At 35.4% G+C, this 20,889-nt stretch overlaps 1 protein-coding gene across 3 annotated transcripts; it reads left to right on the top strand.

Annotated features, from left to right (window-relative positions):
• The first annotated feature begins 4,118 nt into the window (after positions 1–4,118).
• LOC113356131 (DExH-box ATP-dependent RNA helicase DExH7, chloroplastic-like) lies at positions 4,119–20,611 on the top strand. 3 transcript variants are annotated; one of them, XR_003362867.1, is made up of 35 exons: positions 4,119–4,491; positions 4,592–4,694; positions 4,771–4,973; positions 5,345–5,413; positions 6,806–6,959; positions 7,041–7,456; positions 7,676–7,894; positions 8,072–8,183; positions 8,305–8,478; positions 8,966–9,045; positions 9,455–9,577; positions 9,795–9,881; positions 10,440–10,540; positions 11,356–11,413; positions 11,703–11,768; positions 11,904–11,995; positions 12,128–12,311; positions 12,558–12,710; positions 12,853–12,954; positions 13,067–13,219; positions 13,321–13,425; positions 13,729–13,869; positions 13,963–14,052; positions 14,157–14,213; positions 14,599–14,682; positions 15,608–15,706; positions 15,799–15,939; positions 16,185–16,255; positions 16,996–17,065; positions 17,774–17,863; positions 18,139–18,354; positions 18,900–18,992; positions 19,338–19,460; positions 19,905–20,068; positions 20,156–20,611. XR_003362867.1 is itself a non-coding variant. In XM_026599147.1 (35 exons), exons 1-34 carry the CDS (start codon positions 4,171–4,173, stop codon positions 19,980–19,982), a joined length of 4,428 nt encoding a protein of 1,475 aa, XP_026454932.1. In that variant the 5' UTR covers positions 4,119–4,170; the 3' UTR covers positions 19,983–20,031; positions 20,156–20,611. The 3 variants fall into 3 exon arrangements, 1 of the variants encoding a protein (XP_026454932.1); XM_026599147.1 differs by having other exon boundaries at positions 19,905–20,031; XR_003362868.1 differs by having other exon boundaries at positions 4,364–4,491; positions 4,576–4,694.
• Positions 20,612–20,889: the final 278 nt, after the last annotated feature.

Here is a 20,889-nt window from a genome sequence, read left to right as displayed (position 1 = left end):
ATTTTGATATTACATGGAATATCAACCGCAGGATCATAATGCCAGAAATATATGGTGGGTTTGTTTGCAGAGTTCACTGTCTCCCGGATTTTATAATCCCATGGGATTATAAATTATGGGAATCATGCAAATTCCTTGTGCGTTTGGTAACTCAATTAAAATTCCTAGGATTTATAGAGTTTTCTTGTATTAAAGTCTTTGTATCATTTGACACTACCCTCAAATCTTAAAATTGCATTTATATGGGATTTAGAGTTAAAAAAAAGTGGGTCCATAAATCCCTTGGTAAATTTTCCAGCAAATCTTATGGGGGAGGGGTCGGACTCCATATGGATCCATATGGAGGAAACGTGATTCCAAGGATTCGGGAAACCAAACATACAAAAGGAAACGTAATTGTACCAAATCTCCTAGACCCATAAATTCCACACTTAAAATTCTACATCCAAACCCACCAATACTGTATTTTATAGAGCGAAGATCCATGAAATTAAAGAAAAAAAGCGAAGATCCATGAGATTTATAAGACATAAGTAATTCGAATTGATTTCCGAATTTCGCCATATAGATTGCACAATCTAATGTTTTTGACGATGAAAATAAGATTGCATACCTACAAGGATACAATTCATCTTTAAATTTCCACTTAATTCGATGTAATATCTACACCATCAATTGCTCTATCACCAATACCATCGCTGCTAAAATCTCGACGGAGATTGAATTTTTTTACCTTTGTAGTTTTGATGACTAAAAAACTAGGATTTTATTTGTTTTTTTCCCTTTCTCAATTGGATTTTTTCTATCTTTGATGATTTTTCCTTCCAACACCATCAACAATACCAGTACCCAGTTATATCTCTTCAACACCAATATTACATATCACTAGAAAAATCCAAATGATTGACGAGTTTCTTCATATTGCTATTAATGTACGTAGGGAGAGAAAGGAAAGAGAGAGAGAGGGAGATTGAGAGAAAAAGGAGGAAATCCTGGTAACACAATGAATCAAATGTTTTTTACATTTTTAGATTAATTGCATCATGTTTTAGATTACTTTCTCAGATTAATTGCATCCTTTTTAGATTACATCATGATAATTTTCATTCCTCAAAATTCCTCAATTTCTGTCTAATAAGTCTTCTTTTATGTGATTCTTAATTATGTCTAATTTTTTCTTTTTACAAATTATATCTCTCTTTAGGTAATTCATTTGCACAAATTTCATCAGTTTTTTGCTCATCATGATTGCCTAAATCTTTTTCAAGGGCTCCTTGTTCTCCTAATGGAAGAACTTTGCTACAAGTATTCTCCTAATAACAGCGTTGTTACAATCATGGACAATGTTTTCAATCTCTCGAACAACAGTATTGCAATCTATCAATTCCTCGATGGAACCTACAAGTATATATATGTTTCAGTATTATCCTTTTTGTCATGCGTATGATTCAATTAATGAAATTATGGATCATCATCAGAACTTAGGTCAACCGATTCAGTTCATAACCATAGAAATTTCAAATACACCCCCCCCCCCCCCCCCCGATTGCAAAGATAAGTGGTTTTCAATGTTTAGCTGAACTTTAACCATGATTGGTTCATCCCCAATCAGAATTGCATTACTTACCATACATGTATGATATGAAATTTGAGCCATAACAAACTCATTTTAATGAAAAGGTTTTAAGTTTAAAAGTTGCACCCACACATACATATATTTCAAAAAAAAACTTTCTATTTTTATACCCGAATAACAGATAGTAAGAGGACATGCATTTCCAAAAATATGCCAAGGACCAAAAACAAAAAGATCTATCGTAGTTTTGTGGTCCTTAAAGGTCAGTAAGAAAAGATTTTCCCCTATATTTTCTGTTTCAAAATACACTCTTTTTCCCCATCTGTGTTTCAAAATACCAGGTTCGTCAAACAGATCAGTTGGAAAAATTCTCCCAGCAAGAGAAACATCATGTTTACCATTAAGACTTTAAATGACTAAGGGTGTCAAAGGTGCTACTGCTCTTTCTCTAGTAGTTGCACAAAAAGCAATTGGAGGATTTCCAGTAAAAGCCTCTCTACGACTAGAATCATTATAGATGTATGACATGATTGCAGTGAATGTAAAATTGAAATAATTAAAATAAAAACCAAAATTTTAAATTTCAAAAGAATTGCTCCCTCATGCAACCGTTAACCGATTCCTAAGCTACCAAATCAGTTAACTTTCTAACTGAAACTCAATCGTTTCAAAAAACATCCCATGTCCATCAACTCTACAACTTCCAGAACTCTGGAATTTTTGATGAAAGACTTTCAAAGTATTAGTTAGAGAATTAAACTCTCCACCTTAAACCAATAAATGTCAACTAGTATAAAGCTACACTCGTTGAACCATAATCTATGATTTCCTGAGTCTCCTCAATTCCCTATTATTCTCTATCTTTAATTTCCTAATTCAGATGAATCCTATCCTATCCTTGAAGTTTATGCTTATCGATGTCATTCCAGCAGATTGCATCGCGTTTGTTGATTCCCTCAATCTTATATGGATGCTCTTTTAATCATATATCCCCTTCAAGTCTTTGTGAATATAGATCCCCTCAGATTTATTATTAAAATCGATCCCCTACAACCATAGCGAGATCGCCAGAAAGCTAATCAACCAAATTTCAGAAGGTTTGAAGATTTTTTTTGCTGCAAAAACATGAAAGAAAGAAAGAATTTTAAAGGACTAATATGAATGGATACGGGGTCCAAGAGCATAGCTCAGTGGTATCCCATCAACTCCAGTAAGGAGGAAGTCAGGGGTTCAATCCCCGCAACCGTAAAGGTTTGTGGTGGATTAGTTGTATACTGGATTGAGCAGTGTTGGGTCTGGTAGCGGGGTCAGTCCAACTGGCTGGGTTTGGGTAGGGGCCTGGGTCCGGCTTTCGCGTATCAAAAAATAAAAAATATATATATATATATATGAATGAATGCAATTAAAATGAATTAGAGTATATGTTTGAAGTTTAAATTTTTCATGATTTACTTTGAAGTCCTAATATCTCAGAAATAGAGATGCAGAGGAAAAAAAAAACAACACAACATCTACCCACTTATAACTCACCCTTTCCGACCCTATCCTTACTATCTAGTTCCTCTAGGTCCACCTATTTTATTTATTTATTTTATTTATTTTATTTTTTAATAGGAAAAGAAATGCATTGATAGAATCAAATTGTTATAGAGTTATAGTCATTTTCCTAGTCTTCCATAAAAAATGTTGGAGGTAAAGACCATTCGTCATTTACAAAATTTTCACTAACATACTTAGCTAAAGTATCCGTGCAAAGTTACCAATTCTCTTTATAGATTTACATACCCATTTATTAATAGAATTAAGCTTAATCAAATCCTGGACAACATTACTTATAGTCCAACTAATACTACTTAAAGATTCAAGGCTGAAACAATATTATTACTGTTTGATTCCAAATGCAATTGTTGAATCCTTTTTGCTATAGCCCATTCCACTGCTTCCAGGACAGCTAGAGCTTCAACCAGCTTCTCATCTAATGTTGTTACTGTAATTCCTTTTGCTGCTTCAAATTCACCTGCACAATTCCTCAAGATTAGTCCTAATCCTGCTATATTAGTAGTAGAGTTTTTATCAAAAGACACATCAATATTTATTTTTGCTCATCCATTATCTGGACACTTCCAGCATTCAATGGTCCTGACTTTTTGGTTTTGGACCAAATTGATATCAGTCACATGGTTTTCCCATTCAAATATGTTTTTACGCGTCAGAGTAACAATTTCTCGTGGATTCACCTGCACTTTGTCAAAAACCACAGTACATCTGTTTTTCCATACTGTCCATGTGCTGAAACATATAAATCTCAAAGATTTTTGATAGTCTTCACAGTGGAAATCTGAAGCACTAAAACAGTTGTTCATCCATAGTGAACTATTTATAGCAGGAGAGGACTCCGAACAACCCCCTACTTATTTGGGCCAAGGACCAAATGTTAAATTTCCCTTTTTTACAAAAAAAAAAAAATAGCCCATTTACCAGCATCATGCCATCATCCTTGCCTGGCTTGGCCACTGCTACATGGTGGTGCTGCTATTGACAATTTATGACAGACCAATAGTGAAGAGTCGTCTCTCTCAAAAGAAAGGGAAAAAATGGCACCAAAAAAGAAACAACAGCAAAATCAACAACCGAAGCAAACCCAGAAGAAAAAACCCTCAGCTTCATCATCATCTTCATCTTCTGCTTCAGGTCCTAAACTTCAAATATCAGCGGAGAATGAACAAAGATTACGAAGCCTTTTGCTTAACAAATCAAACAACAACAAGTCCACCACCACTACAACTTCCACTGCTGGTGCTGGTGAAACCATTTCCAAAGCTCAAAAAGCTAAAAGACTTCGAACCATTTACGAAAAGCTTTCTTGCGAAGGATTTACATCAGACCAAATTGAACTTTCTCTTTCTAATATCCATGTAAATTTATATATTCCCAACTTTTATTTAGGGTTTCAGTTGTTATTACGTTTGTTTCAAATTTGGGTTTAAACCTTAATTTAGGGTTTTGGTTTTTTAGGATGGAGCTACATTTGAGGATGTACTTGATTGGCTTTGCTTAAATCTTCCGGGAAATGAGTTGCCGTTAAAGTTTTCGACTGGTACTTCTATCAGCAATGAAGGTATAGTACACGCATTATGTATATTTGAAAGCTACTCGTTGTTCTTCTACTGACAATTGATACATGTTTGGTGCAGGGTTAGGAGGATCGGTGAGTATTTTATCTGGTTCTAGGGATGATTGGGTTCCTTCATCTAATCAATCTAGAGTGATTGATGAACCAATGGATGGAGTTGCAATTAGAACTAAAGGGAATGTTGATGACAAGACTTTGGATTTGCGGCAACCGTCTCAAGCTGATTGGATTCGACAGTACATGGAGCAACAGGAAGAGGAAGAGGTACTTACTTGAGACTTTTAATGGCATTATTATTGTCTCAATATAAGTTCTATAGGCAAGCAGCATAAGCATAAAACACCCTCAGAACGATATGTATTATAGAACGACCACATATACATTAAACAGCCTGTGCACGGTAGATGTCATATGAAATAGTGGAAATCAGGAAAAAAAAGTCTAAATTATGAGTTTCCCGAATATCTTTGCTTATTGACTAAAATCACACGGTGTTATGTGGAAGAAGACTACTCTCATTTCATTTGGCCATACTAATAGACTTGCACACCTTATCGCTTTATATAGATTAAATACAACAACTGTAGTGCTGCATGTTTCTATGGAAATTCTTACATACCTTGCATTACTTACAGGATGATTGGGAAAGTAGGACAGACGATTACAATCCTAATCATTACATTGCCAAAGATTCTCCCAAAGAGGTATTTGTCTACCTTACCAAGTTGTTAACATTGTTACTAGTGTTTAATGAACTAAATTGATGAATATACTGTATAACTTATATGTGTAAATGTAAATTTATCAAGAGCTGCCCATGTGCTTACATTGTTTCTGCAAGTAAGTTTCATTTTGAGTTGCTCCATGCTGTCTGTAGTTTTGTTGCTGCACTCTGATTGAATGCCCCTATCACTTTTGATAGGTAAGTTACTGTTTTCTTCCTTATGGTTCAAGTACTTTCTTAAGATTTCACCCAAACCTAGCTTAGTAAAGCAGTAATCGTGTAAGATGCTATGCGCTCCATAGCCTGAGCTCAAACCATTAATATGAGAGATTTCCACCCTTCTACTTGCCGAATTAAAACTACTGAGATAAATAGCTGCAAGTGCCAAATTGCAATTTTGGTAGTTTGCTACTTGGTCTCTAGTCCAAATTGTCTCTAACACCCAGTGTAAAACAAACCTCTAGTCTCCACCCAAAATATGTTTTCTGTCTGTATACACTTTACAGTTCTATACTTCTAACCAAACCTTCATTGGGATATAAGTAATTTAAGATCTTCATAGAAGCAAGATACGTAATACGCAGATGAAAATTTGGTGTGTTGTGTGCCATGTTTTCCTAAGGTTATTTACTTTCATTATCAGTTTGATGTTCTCTTCGGTCAGTTGGATTGCTATCCAAAATAGCTACAAACTCGTCACACATTTTATTTCATTTATCGTCAGCATATATATAGAATATTGAAATCCAATCTTATTGTGATTATTGTCTGTTGCAACCTCATTAAACTTGTACCTAGGTAGTCCTTTGCCAAAAGCTCAGCATTTCATTTTGTTGGCATCACAAGTATTCAAAAGGAGTTGCTAGTGTCACTCTAAAGGGATTTTATCATATATACTTATTTATTATTGTAGAATATAAAGCTACGTATTTTTCGTTCAACGTCTATAGAAACAGTAGATGCCCAGATACTTATACAATTGTACTTGTAGTTTAAAACAAGGCATCAATGTTTTGTCTATTTCCACCTAAACGAGTATTTATTATTCTTTACTTTGATGGACCGTCCTTTAGTAGCATGGATTCCTATCTTCCTCCCCTTGTCGTAGGTTGATGGTTCGACCCTCGTAAAACTCATCTTTTATTCCTCTTAGTGTAGCTGGAGTGTATATTGTAACGGGGTTAGGGCGGGATGGATTCCTAATTACAAATAAACTAATTAAATTAATCAAAATCCATGCGTATAACTGTGTGACTCTTGTTACCTTTATTTGTAGCATGGTATCTGTTGTCACATACATACTTAAAATGGTCATATACTGCGACATTCCTGCTCTTGTGATGCTGACCATGGACTTCTTTCATATTGCTAGACCTCTGATCCCAGCTTACGTGCTATTTCAATTGCAAAAGAGTACCACATTGCAAGGTTAGAAGCTGCAGAAGCCAAAGAGAAAAAGGATAAGAAAAGTCAGGAACGGGCAGGCAATATAATTCGCAAGCTTAAGCAGGAGATGTCTGCTCTAGGTTTTTTCTCAGTCTTACTGTTTTATCTTAAACATCAACATTCATTGCCAATTTTGATATTTACGTGTATTACCTATGCAGGCCTGTCTGATGACATTCTGGATTCAGGGATGGAAAATGAAGTTGCATCTGTTGATGTTTCCCAAGATACCGTTTGTGAATTCAAGGCTACCAGTGACCCTGACACCAAAAAATTATGCGATGGGGAAAATATGCCAGATTTCTTCAGCGATCATGTTGTGCTTCCAGTTAATGAAGATGGTATGGACCATAGCTGCTCTAAAGAATGGGATCGTGCTACTGATCATGTACCAGTCCAGGAAATTATTTCTAAGCAAGACGAGGAGGCAGAGGTAGAGCTTGGTGATTTATTCTGCGAAGAAACCTCTGCAAGCGCAAGTTTACCTCCAGAAGTTTTGAGTTCCCAAAAGAAAGAAAAGGCGGCACTATTCTCTGGTGGTTACTTTTCATCCAAGATTGATGAAATATGGAAAAAGGTGAAGAAATCCGATATGAGACTCTTTTCAATTAATTCAATTTTGCTTACTTATGCTGCTAATAATTAGTCTATTGCAGCGCTAATACTTGAGATTTGAATTCGCACTAAAGCATCTGTCAAAAATTTGTATAGAAATTACATCAGTTATTTGATCAATCAGTTCTGCTATTAGAATTGAAGTATTTCTTTTGATCTGTGATGCTCTCTTGAAGAACAGGGGGATCCACCAAAGCTTCCAAAGGCGGTCCTTCATCAGCTCTGTCAAAGGTTAGGATGGGACGCACCGAAGTTCAAAAAGTTGACTGGAAAAGTAGGTAGATACAGCTACGCTGCCAGTGTATTGCGTACTGCTAGTGGTCGGGGTAAGAGCAGAAAAGCTGGAGGTTTGATTACCCTTCAGCTTCCTGACCCAGAAGAATCATTTGAATCAGCTGAGGTATTATTGATTTTGTTCAGATGATATGTAATTTACAGTGGTGTACGGTTTCCTCCTTGTTTTAGTTGATGGATGAGTTAAAAAAAAACATAAGCACCTCGATCCATTTTTAAAGATTTAGCTTTTATATTGGGCAGATAAACTGTATTGTTTAAGCTGAAAAGATATCCATTGCAGGACGCACAAAATAGAGTTGCTACATTTGTACTACATCAGTTATTTCCAGAACTTCCTATTCACAATCTAGTTACAGAGCCATACTCCTCGTTTGTTAGAAGATTTGAGGAAGGTAACCTCGCGCATGCTTATATATATACATACATTTTCCTGGCACATTACGGGTTGCTTTTTTTTTTTCTCTTAATGATACAACTGGGTTAGTGGGCTGACATGCATAAATAAATTTATAGGAGAATCGTTCACCAGAATAGAAGATAGTATGGAATCTAGAAGAGCTAATTTTGTGGATTCATTGCTGAGTGCCGAGAGTCCTGGATCAAATGCTTTTGTGGATACCACGAACATTTTTGAAGAAAAACTTGAAGAATCACATGTTCAAGAAGATCTGGAGTCAAAAACAAAGAGTAAGTTTGTTATAATTAGTTTCATCTTATTTCGAGTCTATATCTTGTCACCAGCTGTAACACAAAAAATTGGAGAAAGATAGCAAAAGGTTCAAAAGTAAAATTAGTTAGTGCACATTAACACAACGGGAACCAAAAATACTTACTTTTCGAAAAAAATCTTATATGCTTGATTTTTTTCTCATCTGAAAGAGAAGTTCTCTTATCCATTGGCATTTTCTGTTTATATTAGACTGTACAATCTACTATTATTCCGACAATTAATTTAGCCAATCAGGCTGATGTTTGTCAAGTATTCATCTTATACACTAACACGCTTTACATTAAATTCACATGGTTTAATGGGCTATGTTATTAGTTATAATTGATATGCTCGTCTTTTTGTTATAGCTTCCAGCATTTTATTAATCTTCTTTCTGAGTGTTAATCATCTTAATCTTCTTTCTAATTGTTTATCATCTTTCCTTAATTTGTACTGAACTTATAGAAACAAATAACTACAAGGAAAAAGACAGTGCTTATTTGAGACAAGAGCAAGTGAAGAAATCAAAGACACAGAGATATAAGGTTTGTGATCATCTGCTTCTTGTCTGTCTAGTCATACAGTAGTATGCTTTTGCAATTGGTTATCTTATTTTTTTTATTAAAAAGGACTCTTCTGCATTTTATTTGTTTCTTTCTGTAGTTGAATACTTCAATTATGTTCAAGGTTTGAAGGGCGATATTTTCGGCATTGTAGTAAGTTGATATACTGAGATAGATGTCCAACCGGGGCAGTAATACAAATTTTCATCTCAGCGTCAGTAAAAAAAAGTTTTCTCTGAATGAAGGAAGATGTTGTTATTCAAGATTCTCATTGTTTAATTTCTTAACAGTGCTCAACTGCATAACCTTTAATGCTTCTTTGTGCACTTTTCTGGTTGTGGTATAAGAATAACAATTCTTTACTGCATTTTCTTTTCTACTGATTTTATAGGACATGTTAAAAGCCAGAGCTTCTCTTCCGATAGCAGAGTTGAAGGGGGATATGTTGCGGTTACTGAAAGATAATGATGTTCTTGTTGTTTGCGGTGAAACAGGTTGCGGAAAGACCACACAGGTAATTAATAGACATTGGCCCTAATTTCTTAGACCTGAAAAATAACTAATTAGATCCTAGAATTACTTTTGGCACCCATAATGAAATAACTTAGAAGTTGGCATATGTGGCACAAATAGAAATATGTTCAACAATATGTTATCTCATGGTTATGTGTGTTAATTACCATCATTGCGACGACCTGACGGGATGTAAACCCATACGTACTTTTCTGTAGGTGCCGCAATTCATACTGGATGACATGATTGAAGCAGGACGTGGTGGATACTGTAATATTGTTTGTACACAGCCAAGGAGAATAGCGGTACGGATTTCCTACTCGACTTTATAGGTTAGTTAGTACTATGTAATGCCCAAACCTAATTTTGCTTCAACCATAATTAGGTATAATAAATATGTAAGAATAACAAATCTCAGATTAAGATATGCTTACTGCAGTTCACTTGTACCTAACAATGAGGTAATTTGGCCCTTCTTAGATAAGAATGAGAGGTGGGGATGTATGAATCGTTCTTCTTCTACCCCCATCAATCTTTCGTCTATCTTTTGCATTTTATATATTTATCTAATTTATCTTTGTTGGCAATGGATCCTGTGAACTGATAAAATGACATGTCTAACCTAGCTATAACACCATCTGTTACTAATTAAACTCATTTTTATTTGAGCTGCAACCGGTATGTCTTGTGATGTATTTTTGAGAAAAATGCAAGCTATGATGAGAAGATTGAATTTTGTACAGGACAATATACAATATACAATTCAGAATTCATCCATATTTTATTCCTTGTAATATTATTAGGTGCGGAAATTTTAGCCATACGCATCTAAATTTTGGTTTGATTTTGTGCTTTTCGTGTAGGCAATATCTGTCGCAGAAAGAGTTGCGGATGAGCGATGCGAACCATCACCAGGATCAGATGGTTCCTTGGTTGGTTACCAGGTTCGGCTTGATAGTGCAAGGTATTTAATTGTTGTTAGTATATTCTGTTTGGTTTTTTAAATACCTGGATACAAATATACTGTTTCAGCTTCAATTTTCATGTTTTGAACATCACTATTGCCAGTTTTGCAATAGTTAGAGAACACTGCTTCATGTCACCCGAACTTTTTCCAACTAATGCTGGAACCAGATGTTTGTTTTCAGTAGATAGGCACGACCCGTGACACATTAGTTATGCTTGAATTGGTTGCCTAATTGGTATTTTTGAGACATAATTAGACACTTCAAATGAATCAACTTTGACATGCCTTCTTAAATATCAAACTTTCTTCATGTATTGGACTATTAGTATTACCCTCATTTACTCTCGAGTCTTGATTCGAGTAAAGAAGAGTAACTGTATGCTGTAGTTTTGTTTCAGTTTTAATGCCTAGGATTTTCACTAGTGTTTATAGTTCACTTCTGAGTTGGAGACATCAATGTGACTATCCTAGTTGTTAATATTTCTAGATTTTCGAAGTGTATTCGATTGCCGTATTTCCCAGCTTGTTGTTTAGCAGCATCTTGCATGCTGCACTTGGTGTTGATTCGGCCTTTTACAATTAATTGGGAGCATTGTTAATCTTTCATGGACGACAACATTTTCTTTTTGTCACGGATAGTTTTTCGTTTATACTTTGTGCCACTACAAGTATTATTCTTTCAAAAGATAACGCTATAGTTTAACCCTATGTTGGTTTTACATAATTACATGTCCTGTACCCAAAATAAATATCTGCCAATATATTCTCTCTGATGCTTGGATTTTTTGTGCATATTTTTTCGTGATATTCAGGAGTGAGAAAACAAGACTTCTCTTTTGCACTACAGGCATCCTTCTTAGGAAGCTCGCAGTAAGTTATTATTCTTCTAATGGTTGGGTTGCTTATTGTTTTGTCAATTCCCCTTCATCCAAAACTATAAGTGAGACTCATAGATAGCGAATATGTGGCGAGGCAGCTCTTCTATCAAATCAAGAAAGTGATACATATACATACATATATGGACCTTATTTTTGTTATTATAATGTTTATTTTCTTTGTATGTGTCTGGAACAACGAGATTTTTTATCTCTTTGTTGTACGTGGGGATGTGTATTTGTCCTGTATTATTTTCTTTCATGATAGTTCTTTGACTTTGTAGGGGGACAAAAACTTGGCCAGTATCACCCATGTAATAGTTGATGAAGTACATGAACGATCTCTATTGGTGAGTTGGTCAAATATGTGTTTTATTTACTAATGCTGTATGCCTAAATGATATCCATTTATTCTTTTTCATTGTACCATTTCCATGAAATACAATCTACTTTCCAGTTAAATTGATTGGTTACTTCTGTAACAGGGTGATTTTCTACTCGTCGTTCTGAAGAACCTGATTGAAAAGCAAGCTGCTCAGTCAACAGAATCCACACCCAAACTGAAAGTTGTCCTCATGTATGTTTTCGCACACAGCACATATTAACTTGCTTTTGCATATCCCATGTCATTGCTGATGGGTTTAACCTAGTATTTTTATTTGATTAGTATTGAATTGTTTGGTTCTCTAATTTCTGTTTCCATGTTTAGGTCCGCAACAGTCGATTCAACTTTGTTCTCCAAATACTTTGGGAATTGCCCCGTTATTAAAGCAGAAGGAAGAACGCATCCTGTGTCCACGTATTTCCTCGAAGATGTCTATGAAAATCTCACTTATTGCCTTTCTTCGGATTCTCCAGCTTCTATGAATAACATGTCCGCAACTAAAGAAAAGGTTTGCTGTTGTTTGGTCTCGCTAGTTGGATTTGTGGATGTGTACCTCGGCCAAATATCTATCTTTTTTACAATTAAACTTGAAAACCTTGTTTGAATCTTCTCTTTTTTTACTTCTAGATACTTCCACAAGAACAACTCATGTGTTCTGGTGACTGTACATGGTTATCTTATACCAATATATCATTTGGTATTTTCCGAACGTAGATGTCAAATACTCTAACTTGTGAAATCTTTCTTTGTGTAGCTTCGAGGAAATCCTGTGGACAACCACAGGGGAAAAAAGAACCTTGTGCTATCTGCTTGGGGGGATGACGCTGTACTATCTGAGCATGATATTAACCCTCATTATGATCCAAGTTCTTACCAGACTTACAATGAAAGAACTCGAAATAATCTGGTAAAGGCCTTAGTGTATTCTTCATTGACTTAAATTCCAGTTTCTATGGGTTGATATATCAAATACATTTAACAGTGGTTTCTCTGAATGCCATCTTTACTCGATATTTCTAACAACGTGTTTGGTTACTATGTTTGGGCAGAAAAATTTAAATGAAGATGTTATTGACTATGATCTCCTTGAGGACTTGGTTTGTCATGTTGATGAAAGCTATCCTCCAGGTGCCATACTAGTTTTTTTACCTGTGAGTCCTACAGCTCTAAGCCATGTACTTTATCAGTTGATCAATCTATGGCGAAGTTATTGCGAAATGTTATTTACTGATGCTCATTAACTTTCATTTACCTTTCTTGTAGGGAGTTGCAGAAATTTACGCGTTGCTCGACAAACTCTCTGCTTCGTACCAGTTTGGTGGGTTATCGTCTGATTGGCTTCTCCCTCTACATTCCTCTTTGGCATCTGGTGATCAAAGAAAAGTGTTCTCAACTCCCCCAGAGAATATACGCAAGGTGATTGCTTTGACATAATGTTATTAGTTTTTGTAGTGGCATGTCTTTATTGGATAGTAATAGTTAATCTGGGTTTTCTTCTCTGTGTTTGTTTGATTCAGGTTATTGTTGCCACAGATATTGCAGAAACCAGTATAACCATCGATGATGTGGTCTATGTAGTCGATTGTGGAAAGCACAAGGAAAATCGCTACAACCCACAGAAGGTTCTTCTTCTTCGTCTAATTCTTAAAAGTTTTGAAGTTATAAAATGTTGATTAGTTGTTTTCCTGGAGGGATCTTAAAGTTCTCTTTTCTTGTATTTTTGGGCTCTCCTCTTATTACTCCTAAATTGCTAAAATACATCGCATCATCACTTATTTGTGGGTTTATTAGCAGTGAGATAAAACTTTCAAATTTTTAGTCGCGGTATCCCTAATACCTTTCTCCATTTCACCATTCAATTTTTTCAAGCCAGTATGTCTAGAATGTAATTTGAAGGTGCTGATTAAGTAATTTGTTTCTGTTAGAAATTGTCAAGCATGGTAGAGGATTGGATATCTAGGGCAAATGCAAAGCAACGTCGTGGAAGAGCTGGTAGAGTAAAACCTGGAATTTGCTTCTGCTTATACACACGCTACAGATTCGAAAAGATCATGCGTTCATTTCAGGTATTGTATCACCACACAACTAAAGGTTTTGGACCTTTTGGTATGAGATTAAAACCTGATTTAAGTGCCATATCAAATGCTTTATCTTTATAGGTACCTGAGATGTTGCGCATGCCGTTAGTGGAATTATGTCTACAAATCAAGTCTCTTTCTCTTGGATATATTAAACCGTTCCTTCTAAAGGTGATTTTAGTCTCTTTCTCCCTAAGACTTTATACCTTGATTTACAAATCCGGTTGTTCATTATTTATGTTTTTAACGTCTTAGCTTGGGTTTTACATGTGCAGGCAATAGAACCTCCGAGGGAAGAAGCTATTTCATCAGCACTTTCTATATTATATGAGGTACTTCGAATTTCTATTTGCAAAGCAGAAATTTCAGTCTTGGATCAGCTAGATCTGTTTTTTGTATCGACTGTGATTTGAACTTTCTAAAAGTAGGGTTTAATTTTTTTTCTCAAAAGTTTGTCCATTTGTGATGTTAGATGTCTAAGTCGAGAAACGTATATGCTTTTGCACAACATTATGTGTGTGCCTATTCTTTTCCGAGAAAAATAACTGGAGCTCTAAAGATAATCTCACTATACAGTGCATGTATAACAGTACTACAGTAGTTTCATGTGATTAGCTGTTCCACACAATCTTAATATATCTCCAGATTCTAGCAAACTTCAGACTGACGAATATTTCTCTTGTATGTGTGATTGTTGTTACATGGCAATGGAATTAGGTTGGTGCTGTGGAAGGGGATGAAGAGCTGACACCTCTTGGGCATCATTTAGCCAAACTACCTGTTGATGTTTTGATAGGAAAGGTTTGGTTGCTGATAGTAATTTTGATTACTTTTCTTTTTGATTTATGTCTTTGCTAGGTTTTAATTCCCCTAGTTACCTTTTGAAATTCTTCTAACGTTTTCACTTTTTGTATTTTTCTGCAAACATCAAACTATCTGGTACTCCCTCCGTCCCACCATTAAGTGACCTATTTGATTTTAGATTTTGTCCCACTAATAAGTGACCTATATCACTAAACAAGGAGATATTTCTAAAATTATCCTTTTAGTTAATTATAAAAAATATAAGAAATATGCGTAACTTGATAGGCATGTTTATATTCATTACGTAGGTGTTTTAAAATGCTTTTCAATGGTATGAAGTTTGCGAACATCCGTGGAGTAGTTTGAGAGATAAATCATTTTTAAATTTCACTAATTATTATCCATAAGGGTATAATTGTAAAAAAATGCTTAAAAGTACTCTTTTCATTGCTTGTCTTAAAAATTGTGCAAAGTTAAACTAGGTCACTTAATAGTGGGACGGAGGGAGCATTTCTTTTATCCGGTCCATAAATTTCCAACCAATACCTTTTTCCTTGTGCGCTTGCACACTCTTAGTTGTGACACATTCTACAATCTTCATAAAACTTCCTTGCAAGAATAAGTGCTCATGGATCCGATTCAAGAGTCTGTGGGTTTCATTTGTTTGTACTTGTTATACTGCATAGTGATTTACATTAGGTGGTTAATACGGAGGATGTCAGAAATGGGTACTTTAGCTTATATATCTTGTATATCTGTAACTCAACCCATTCTTTAGGGAGACCTCTGTATTTTGTTAAAGAAATTGATTACATACGAAATATGAGTTTAGTTGGTATGCATAACAAATTTCTACAGAAACACTGGTGCCTCTATTTTGTTGACAGATATTTAATCAAGTTTCTTTTTGTTTCGTTTGCAGATGATGATATATGGTGGAATGTTTGGTTGTCTCTCCCCTATTCTTTCAATTTCATCATTTTTGAGCTACAAATCTCCGTTTCTGTATCCAAAAGATGAGGTCCATTCTATCAGCGATACCAATTCTTTACTTTTATCAACCATATATCTCTATGTTAAAAGAAGTTTAATAGTAAGTCTATATAATTCCAGAAAGCAAGTGTCGAAAGAGCAAAATTGTCTTTGTTGACTGATAAGCTGGATGGTGCAAATGATACAAATGATTATGATAGGCAGTCTGACCACCTGGTAATGGTTGTCGCTTACAACAAATGGGCAAACATTTTACGCGAGGTTAGTAAACTTGTATGATCTATCTTCTTTGTGGAGTTGCTGCTTGTAGTCTGGTTACCATGCTTTATGAATTAAAAACTAATGGTGAAGTTATATGAAGGATGATAAATTTGTTTCCTGCAAAGCTGATTGATTGGCGACAGATCCAAAATTAAATTCTGATCATTGTAATGATTTTACATTTATAAAAATCACAAAGCGTGTAATCAGATGTAACAACTGGTTGTGTTTAATTGCTCTCGCAGAAAGGAGAAAAGGCTGCACAAAATTTTTGCAGTAAACATTTCTTGAGCAGTTCAGTTATGCACATGACAAGGTATTTCTTCTCTTCAATTTTTCACTCTCCAACTCCATGTTTGCCAAATGTCCTGTTTATTTCTCTTTTCATATACCTAGTTCCTGTCCTGTCCTCATTACAGTCAGATTTGTGTACATTTTCTTGTATATCATCTTCATCATCCTAGACTGGAACTTCTATCCCCAGTTTTTCCTGGTACTACTGTGAAATTAAAAGATAATAGGACCTCGACGACCAATGTAAAGAACTAAAAATATAACATAAAAATCAAGTGCGTTACTAATTCCACCTCTTTAGATAGCAAGTCTGTACTCTCTCTTATTATGTTGTCGTGGAAAAGGATGGCACCTAATTTCTTGCATATGGAATTCGATTTGCTCTAGTAATATTATCAATAGTGTAACAGCAAGCCTAAGGTAATAATTGTCAATAGTTGTACTACTGATTCCGAGACTAGTGATACATTAGAGGCAGATATATCAACGATCTAGCAAATGGATATTATGAACAGAGGTGGTGCTTTCAGCACTAGACCAATCATTTCAGTATTGCAGCTTAAGAGTGACAGACTAACTCAAGAATCAAGTCTAGTAGATTGCTTTCACTTTGTTGCATGGCTTTGCTAACTTCTGTTATCTCTATGCTTCAAAATTCAATTTTTTGGTGGATCTGTGAAATTTTGTTTTATGAACGTCACATACATCACATCAGATTGTTGCAGCATTATTGTTTCACTAATTTGTCTGCGGATGTTTTAGGGATTTGCGTATACAATTTGGGAATTTGTTAGCAGATATTGGGTTCATCAATCTCCCACAATCTTTCCAGGTACTAAAATCTGGAATTACATACTATCAATCTGACTGCAGTTTTCAATTAGTTTATGAAGTTTGTCACACAGATCTTTTTAGCCTAGTTGGAAAAGAATATCTTTACCACCATATAACATGATATTGTTTTAAATTTGGTTTATTGATCTCCAAAAATATGCTTCATCAGAACGATATAGCAATGTTCTGAAGCACCGCATTTTGGAATATTACTGGTCAAAGTGCAATCATAAAGTTTTTCTATAATATGAATCATAAGCATTTTGTTCCATCGACTTGAGTAACTAGATTAGCGCCTTGGGTATATATATTTATCAACTCGCTGTATGTTGAGACTTTTGGAGTGTAGCTCAGCACCGGAGAAAGCTTAAGATCATAGATCTTCATGGAATTCCATTTGAGCAACCACCGATCAAGTTAGTGTAAAATGTAAAACGACTAACAAAGATATTAATGGTCTGGAGTCTAAGCCCATCAAAAGTGGACCAAAACTGAGGTCTGAACTCTGAAGAATACTAATAAAGGGGTATACTACCCTCCTTAGGAATGGCCTAGTTGCTGCTACACCTCTATTTGATTTGTTATATTTGATCTGGTGACCTGCTCAACTTTCACTTATTGAATATTAAGAGTGCTCTGTTAGACAAATTGTTTGTGAGATATTGAACTCTTCTATTGAGACCTTAATGAGGATAACTTGGAGCAGGCTGGCAAAATGAAAGACAAATTTGACACTTGGTTTGCTGATAAGACCCAACCGTTCAATAAATATTCGCAACAATCTGCCGTTATCAAGGTAACTTCTAATATTACTATTTCCAACATTAGTTATTTTTCGCAATTCTTTTTCATATTATCTCCCTAAAACCAATATTTTAAGAGAACTTTTCTTCTGCCTCTGTATTATATTTCCTCATGTTAAAATGTAGTCTTCTTAGAGTCTAGACCATATTTCAGTGGGTTGTACTGTGAATTGGTTTCGCAATGTATTGTATGATTTTCATCTCACATTAGGAACTCGAGTGTGTCGCACCAATTCATCTGAGACATAACTCGATATTTTTTTTGCAGTCAATCTTATGTGCAGGTTTATATCCTAATGTGGCTGCAACTGAAGATGGAATTGTTGGAGGAGCTCTAGGAAAAAATCTTCAGCAAGTTACTAGTACCGCAACGAAGGGAAATCCATTTTGGTATGATGGAAGAAGACAAGTTCACATACATCCCTCTTCTATCAATAATGGTTCAAAAGTTCACCGCTACCCATTTCTGGTCTACCTTGAAAAGGTATGCTTTTTCTTTAGCCCTCTGTGAAATTCCTCAGTGGGTTATTGTTCATTATACTGTGACAGTGTGACTGCTGATTGCCATTTGGTTTGATTGAGTTGTGATCTGCTATAGTGGTATTCATTCGAGCTGGAAAACTGCTCAACAGTTCAGTTTTCATTTGTGGAAATCCTCAAAGCCGACTAGAGACCCGTTTATAGAAACCAAAAGACATGCGAAGCTTATCCATGCGACCATGCCTAACCTATCATGTTCCAGATTCTAATGCTTAGGTCAATCCTCCAGTTGGATGTTTTTCTGCAAGGCGTATATCATGTTCCAGATTCTAATGCTTAGGTCAATCCTCCAGTTGGATGTTTTTCTGCAAGGCGTATATCATATTTACTCAAATGTTATGAATTTTGACTTTTATGTCTAATTTACTTCTTTGGAACTAGTGTATAATGTACCACATTTAGTTAATAACCACTCCACATTCTTTAGTCCAGAGAGTCATTTTTATTCCATGTATTGCCCAATGACGATTTACTTTTTTTTCCCCTCAGGTGGAGACCAACAGAATATATCTGCGAGATACTAGCATAATCTCTCCCTACTCTATTCTTCTGTTTGGCGGTCCCATGAACATCCAACATCAGGTATTGCTATAGTAATTGCAGTGCAAATATTGTCTGTCTATAATGTTTGCTTGTGTCGGGCTAAATACTTAGCACACTAGGTGTCCATCATAGAAAATACTGCTTTTCATGAAAATCAATTGTTGCAGCAGCATCTGAACCTTGGTCATTTAGCTACAATTCGTTCTAGCTTTATCTGATGAATATTTTAAGAATCAACTGTCAGATACTTATAGTATCATTTGGTAAAGTACAATTCTATTTTTAGCCTTTTATTGCGGAGTCAAGACCTCAGAGTGATGATATCCTTTCTTGTGCGCTTTCTCAGTTAATAAAGTGGCTGTGTTGTTTGTTTTACTATTGCAGACTGGACTGGTTTCTATAGATGGTTGGTTAAAACTTTTAGCACCAGCCCAAATTGCCGTTCTATTCAAGGAACTTAGGTCAACACTTCATTCTGTTCTGGAGGAGCTGATCAGAAAACCAGAGGTATATAACATTTCTACAACTTGTCTTGAAGAGCAATTCAGGCAACAAGAATTTTAAAGCTCAACCACATCTATATATTGTTGTTAGATTGCTATAACAGTTTTAACCTCAATTACTGAATACATTAGCTAGAAATTGCAGTTCTGTTTTTGCTTTATTTTATCATAATTTGAGCTCATGATATTTTCAGTCTATAAAAAGTTTGTTTGAATGAATTTCCCCACTGCCGTGCTTATGTGTGCGGACAGTGATGATATAGCTTGATCAGTTATGTTGACTAAAATGTTTATCTGCACCTAACTAGATCTATCCTGGGCATCATTTGCAACATTGCTCAGCTGCTGCCTCATAATAATTCCAAAACATCAATATTTGCTTCTTTGTTGATACCTCCACTAGTGTTTAATAATCAAGCCTTGAATATGAGAACTTTCTCTTTTTCAGATCTCAGCTGTTATTGAGAATGAAGTTGTCAGATCCATCATTCATCTACTTCTAGAAGAAGAAAAAGCTCAGAAATAATTAGAGATTGTATACAGGGTACAGTCTACGATGGATTCCCATGGGACAGGTTTTTTGAGCTTCATCTTTCAACTACATATTCCTAGGTTTGCTTTACCTTTAATCTGAATGCATCTCTTTTTTGTTTTCTGTCATTCCATTGAGCTTTATTTGACGTGTCCTTGTCTCTGCAGTATGGGTGTTCATGCTAGTTTTTGATGGTCTGGTGGAAACCATGTGAAATATTCAGCAGCGACATCGTTGCATCTTACTTGGACGGACTACAATATTTGCAACCTGGTCCTGACTCTCTAAAAAATTGTTTTGGCTCAACTTCAAGAACAAAGTAAATGAGACAACGAAAAAGTGAAACTTCAATGATACTACAACGCAAAGTTGCATTCATTGGTGCCGGAAGGCACTGGCTCCTGTGTATATAGGTTGGAGTTTTGTAATTCATGTAATTGATTGATGGATTCCTAATATAAATATTTTGAAAACGGATCAATATTTTGTCAGCTTGAACACACAAAGGAAAGATGTAAACAACAAATTACATCTTCCTTTAGTCAGAGGGTTAAGGATCTTGTCCTTCATATACGTAGATTGAGACTAATCTCATAGTATGTTGTTTTGATTTTCTAGCGAAATTCGCTAGTCTATTCTCTCTACTCACAACAGTTTTATTCTTTCAAAAACAGAGAAAAAGAAGGAAAAGAAAACAGGTCTGTTTACATATAGTATCAAAACCTAGAAAAACCTCTTCTGGCGCCACCTGAGCATGAGGTTTGCTGACCACATATAATTATTATACTTAGACAGTCACAAAAATTTGTAGCTTTCTGTATTCTCTTCTTAGTAAATCAAAGCCTGCTAATTGAATGGGAAACGCTTTCTACTTTTGGACCTGCTGTGAGACATAAATCAC

Source organism: Papaver somniferum, chromosome 3 (assembly GCF_003573695.1).
Source record: "Papaver somniferum cultivar HN1 chromosome 3, ASM357369v1, whole genome shotgun sequence".
NCBI classification, from domain to species: domain Eukaryota; kingdom Viridiplantae; phylum Streptophyta; class Magnoliopsida; order Ranunculales; family Papaveraceae; genus Papaver; species Papaver somniferum.
Note: the sequence above shows the minus strand (reverse complement) of the source record. Positions and strands in the feature narration are given on the sequence as shown.

What these genes read in the sequence shown, in the direction of transcription:
- LOC113356131 (XM_026599147.1), top strand. Translation starts at nt 4,171, where the DNA reads ATGGCACCAAAAAAGAAACAACAGCAAAATCAACAACCGAAGCAAACC. An exon ending in GTTGCGGAAAGACCACACAG is followed by an intron (nt 9,578 to 9,794) that starts GTAATTAATAGA and finishes ACTTTTCTGTAG; the next exon opens with GTGCCGCAATTCATACTGGA. An exon ending in TTCTGTATCCAAAAGATGAG is followed by an intron (nt 15,707 to 15,798) that starts GTCCATTCTATC and finishes ATATAATTCCAG; the next exon opens with AAAGCAAGTGTCGAAAGAGC.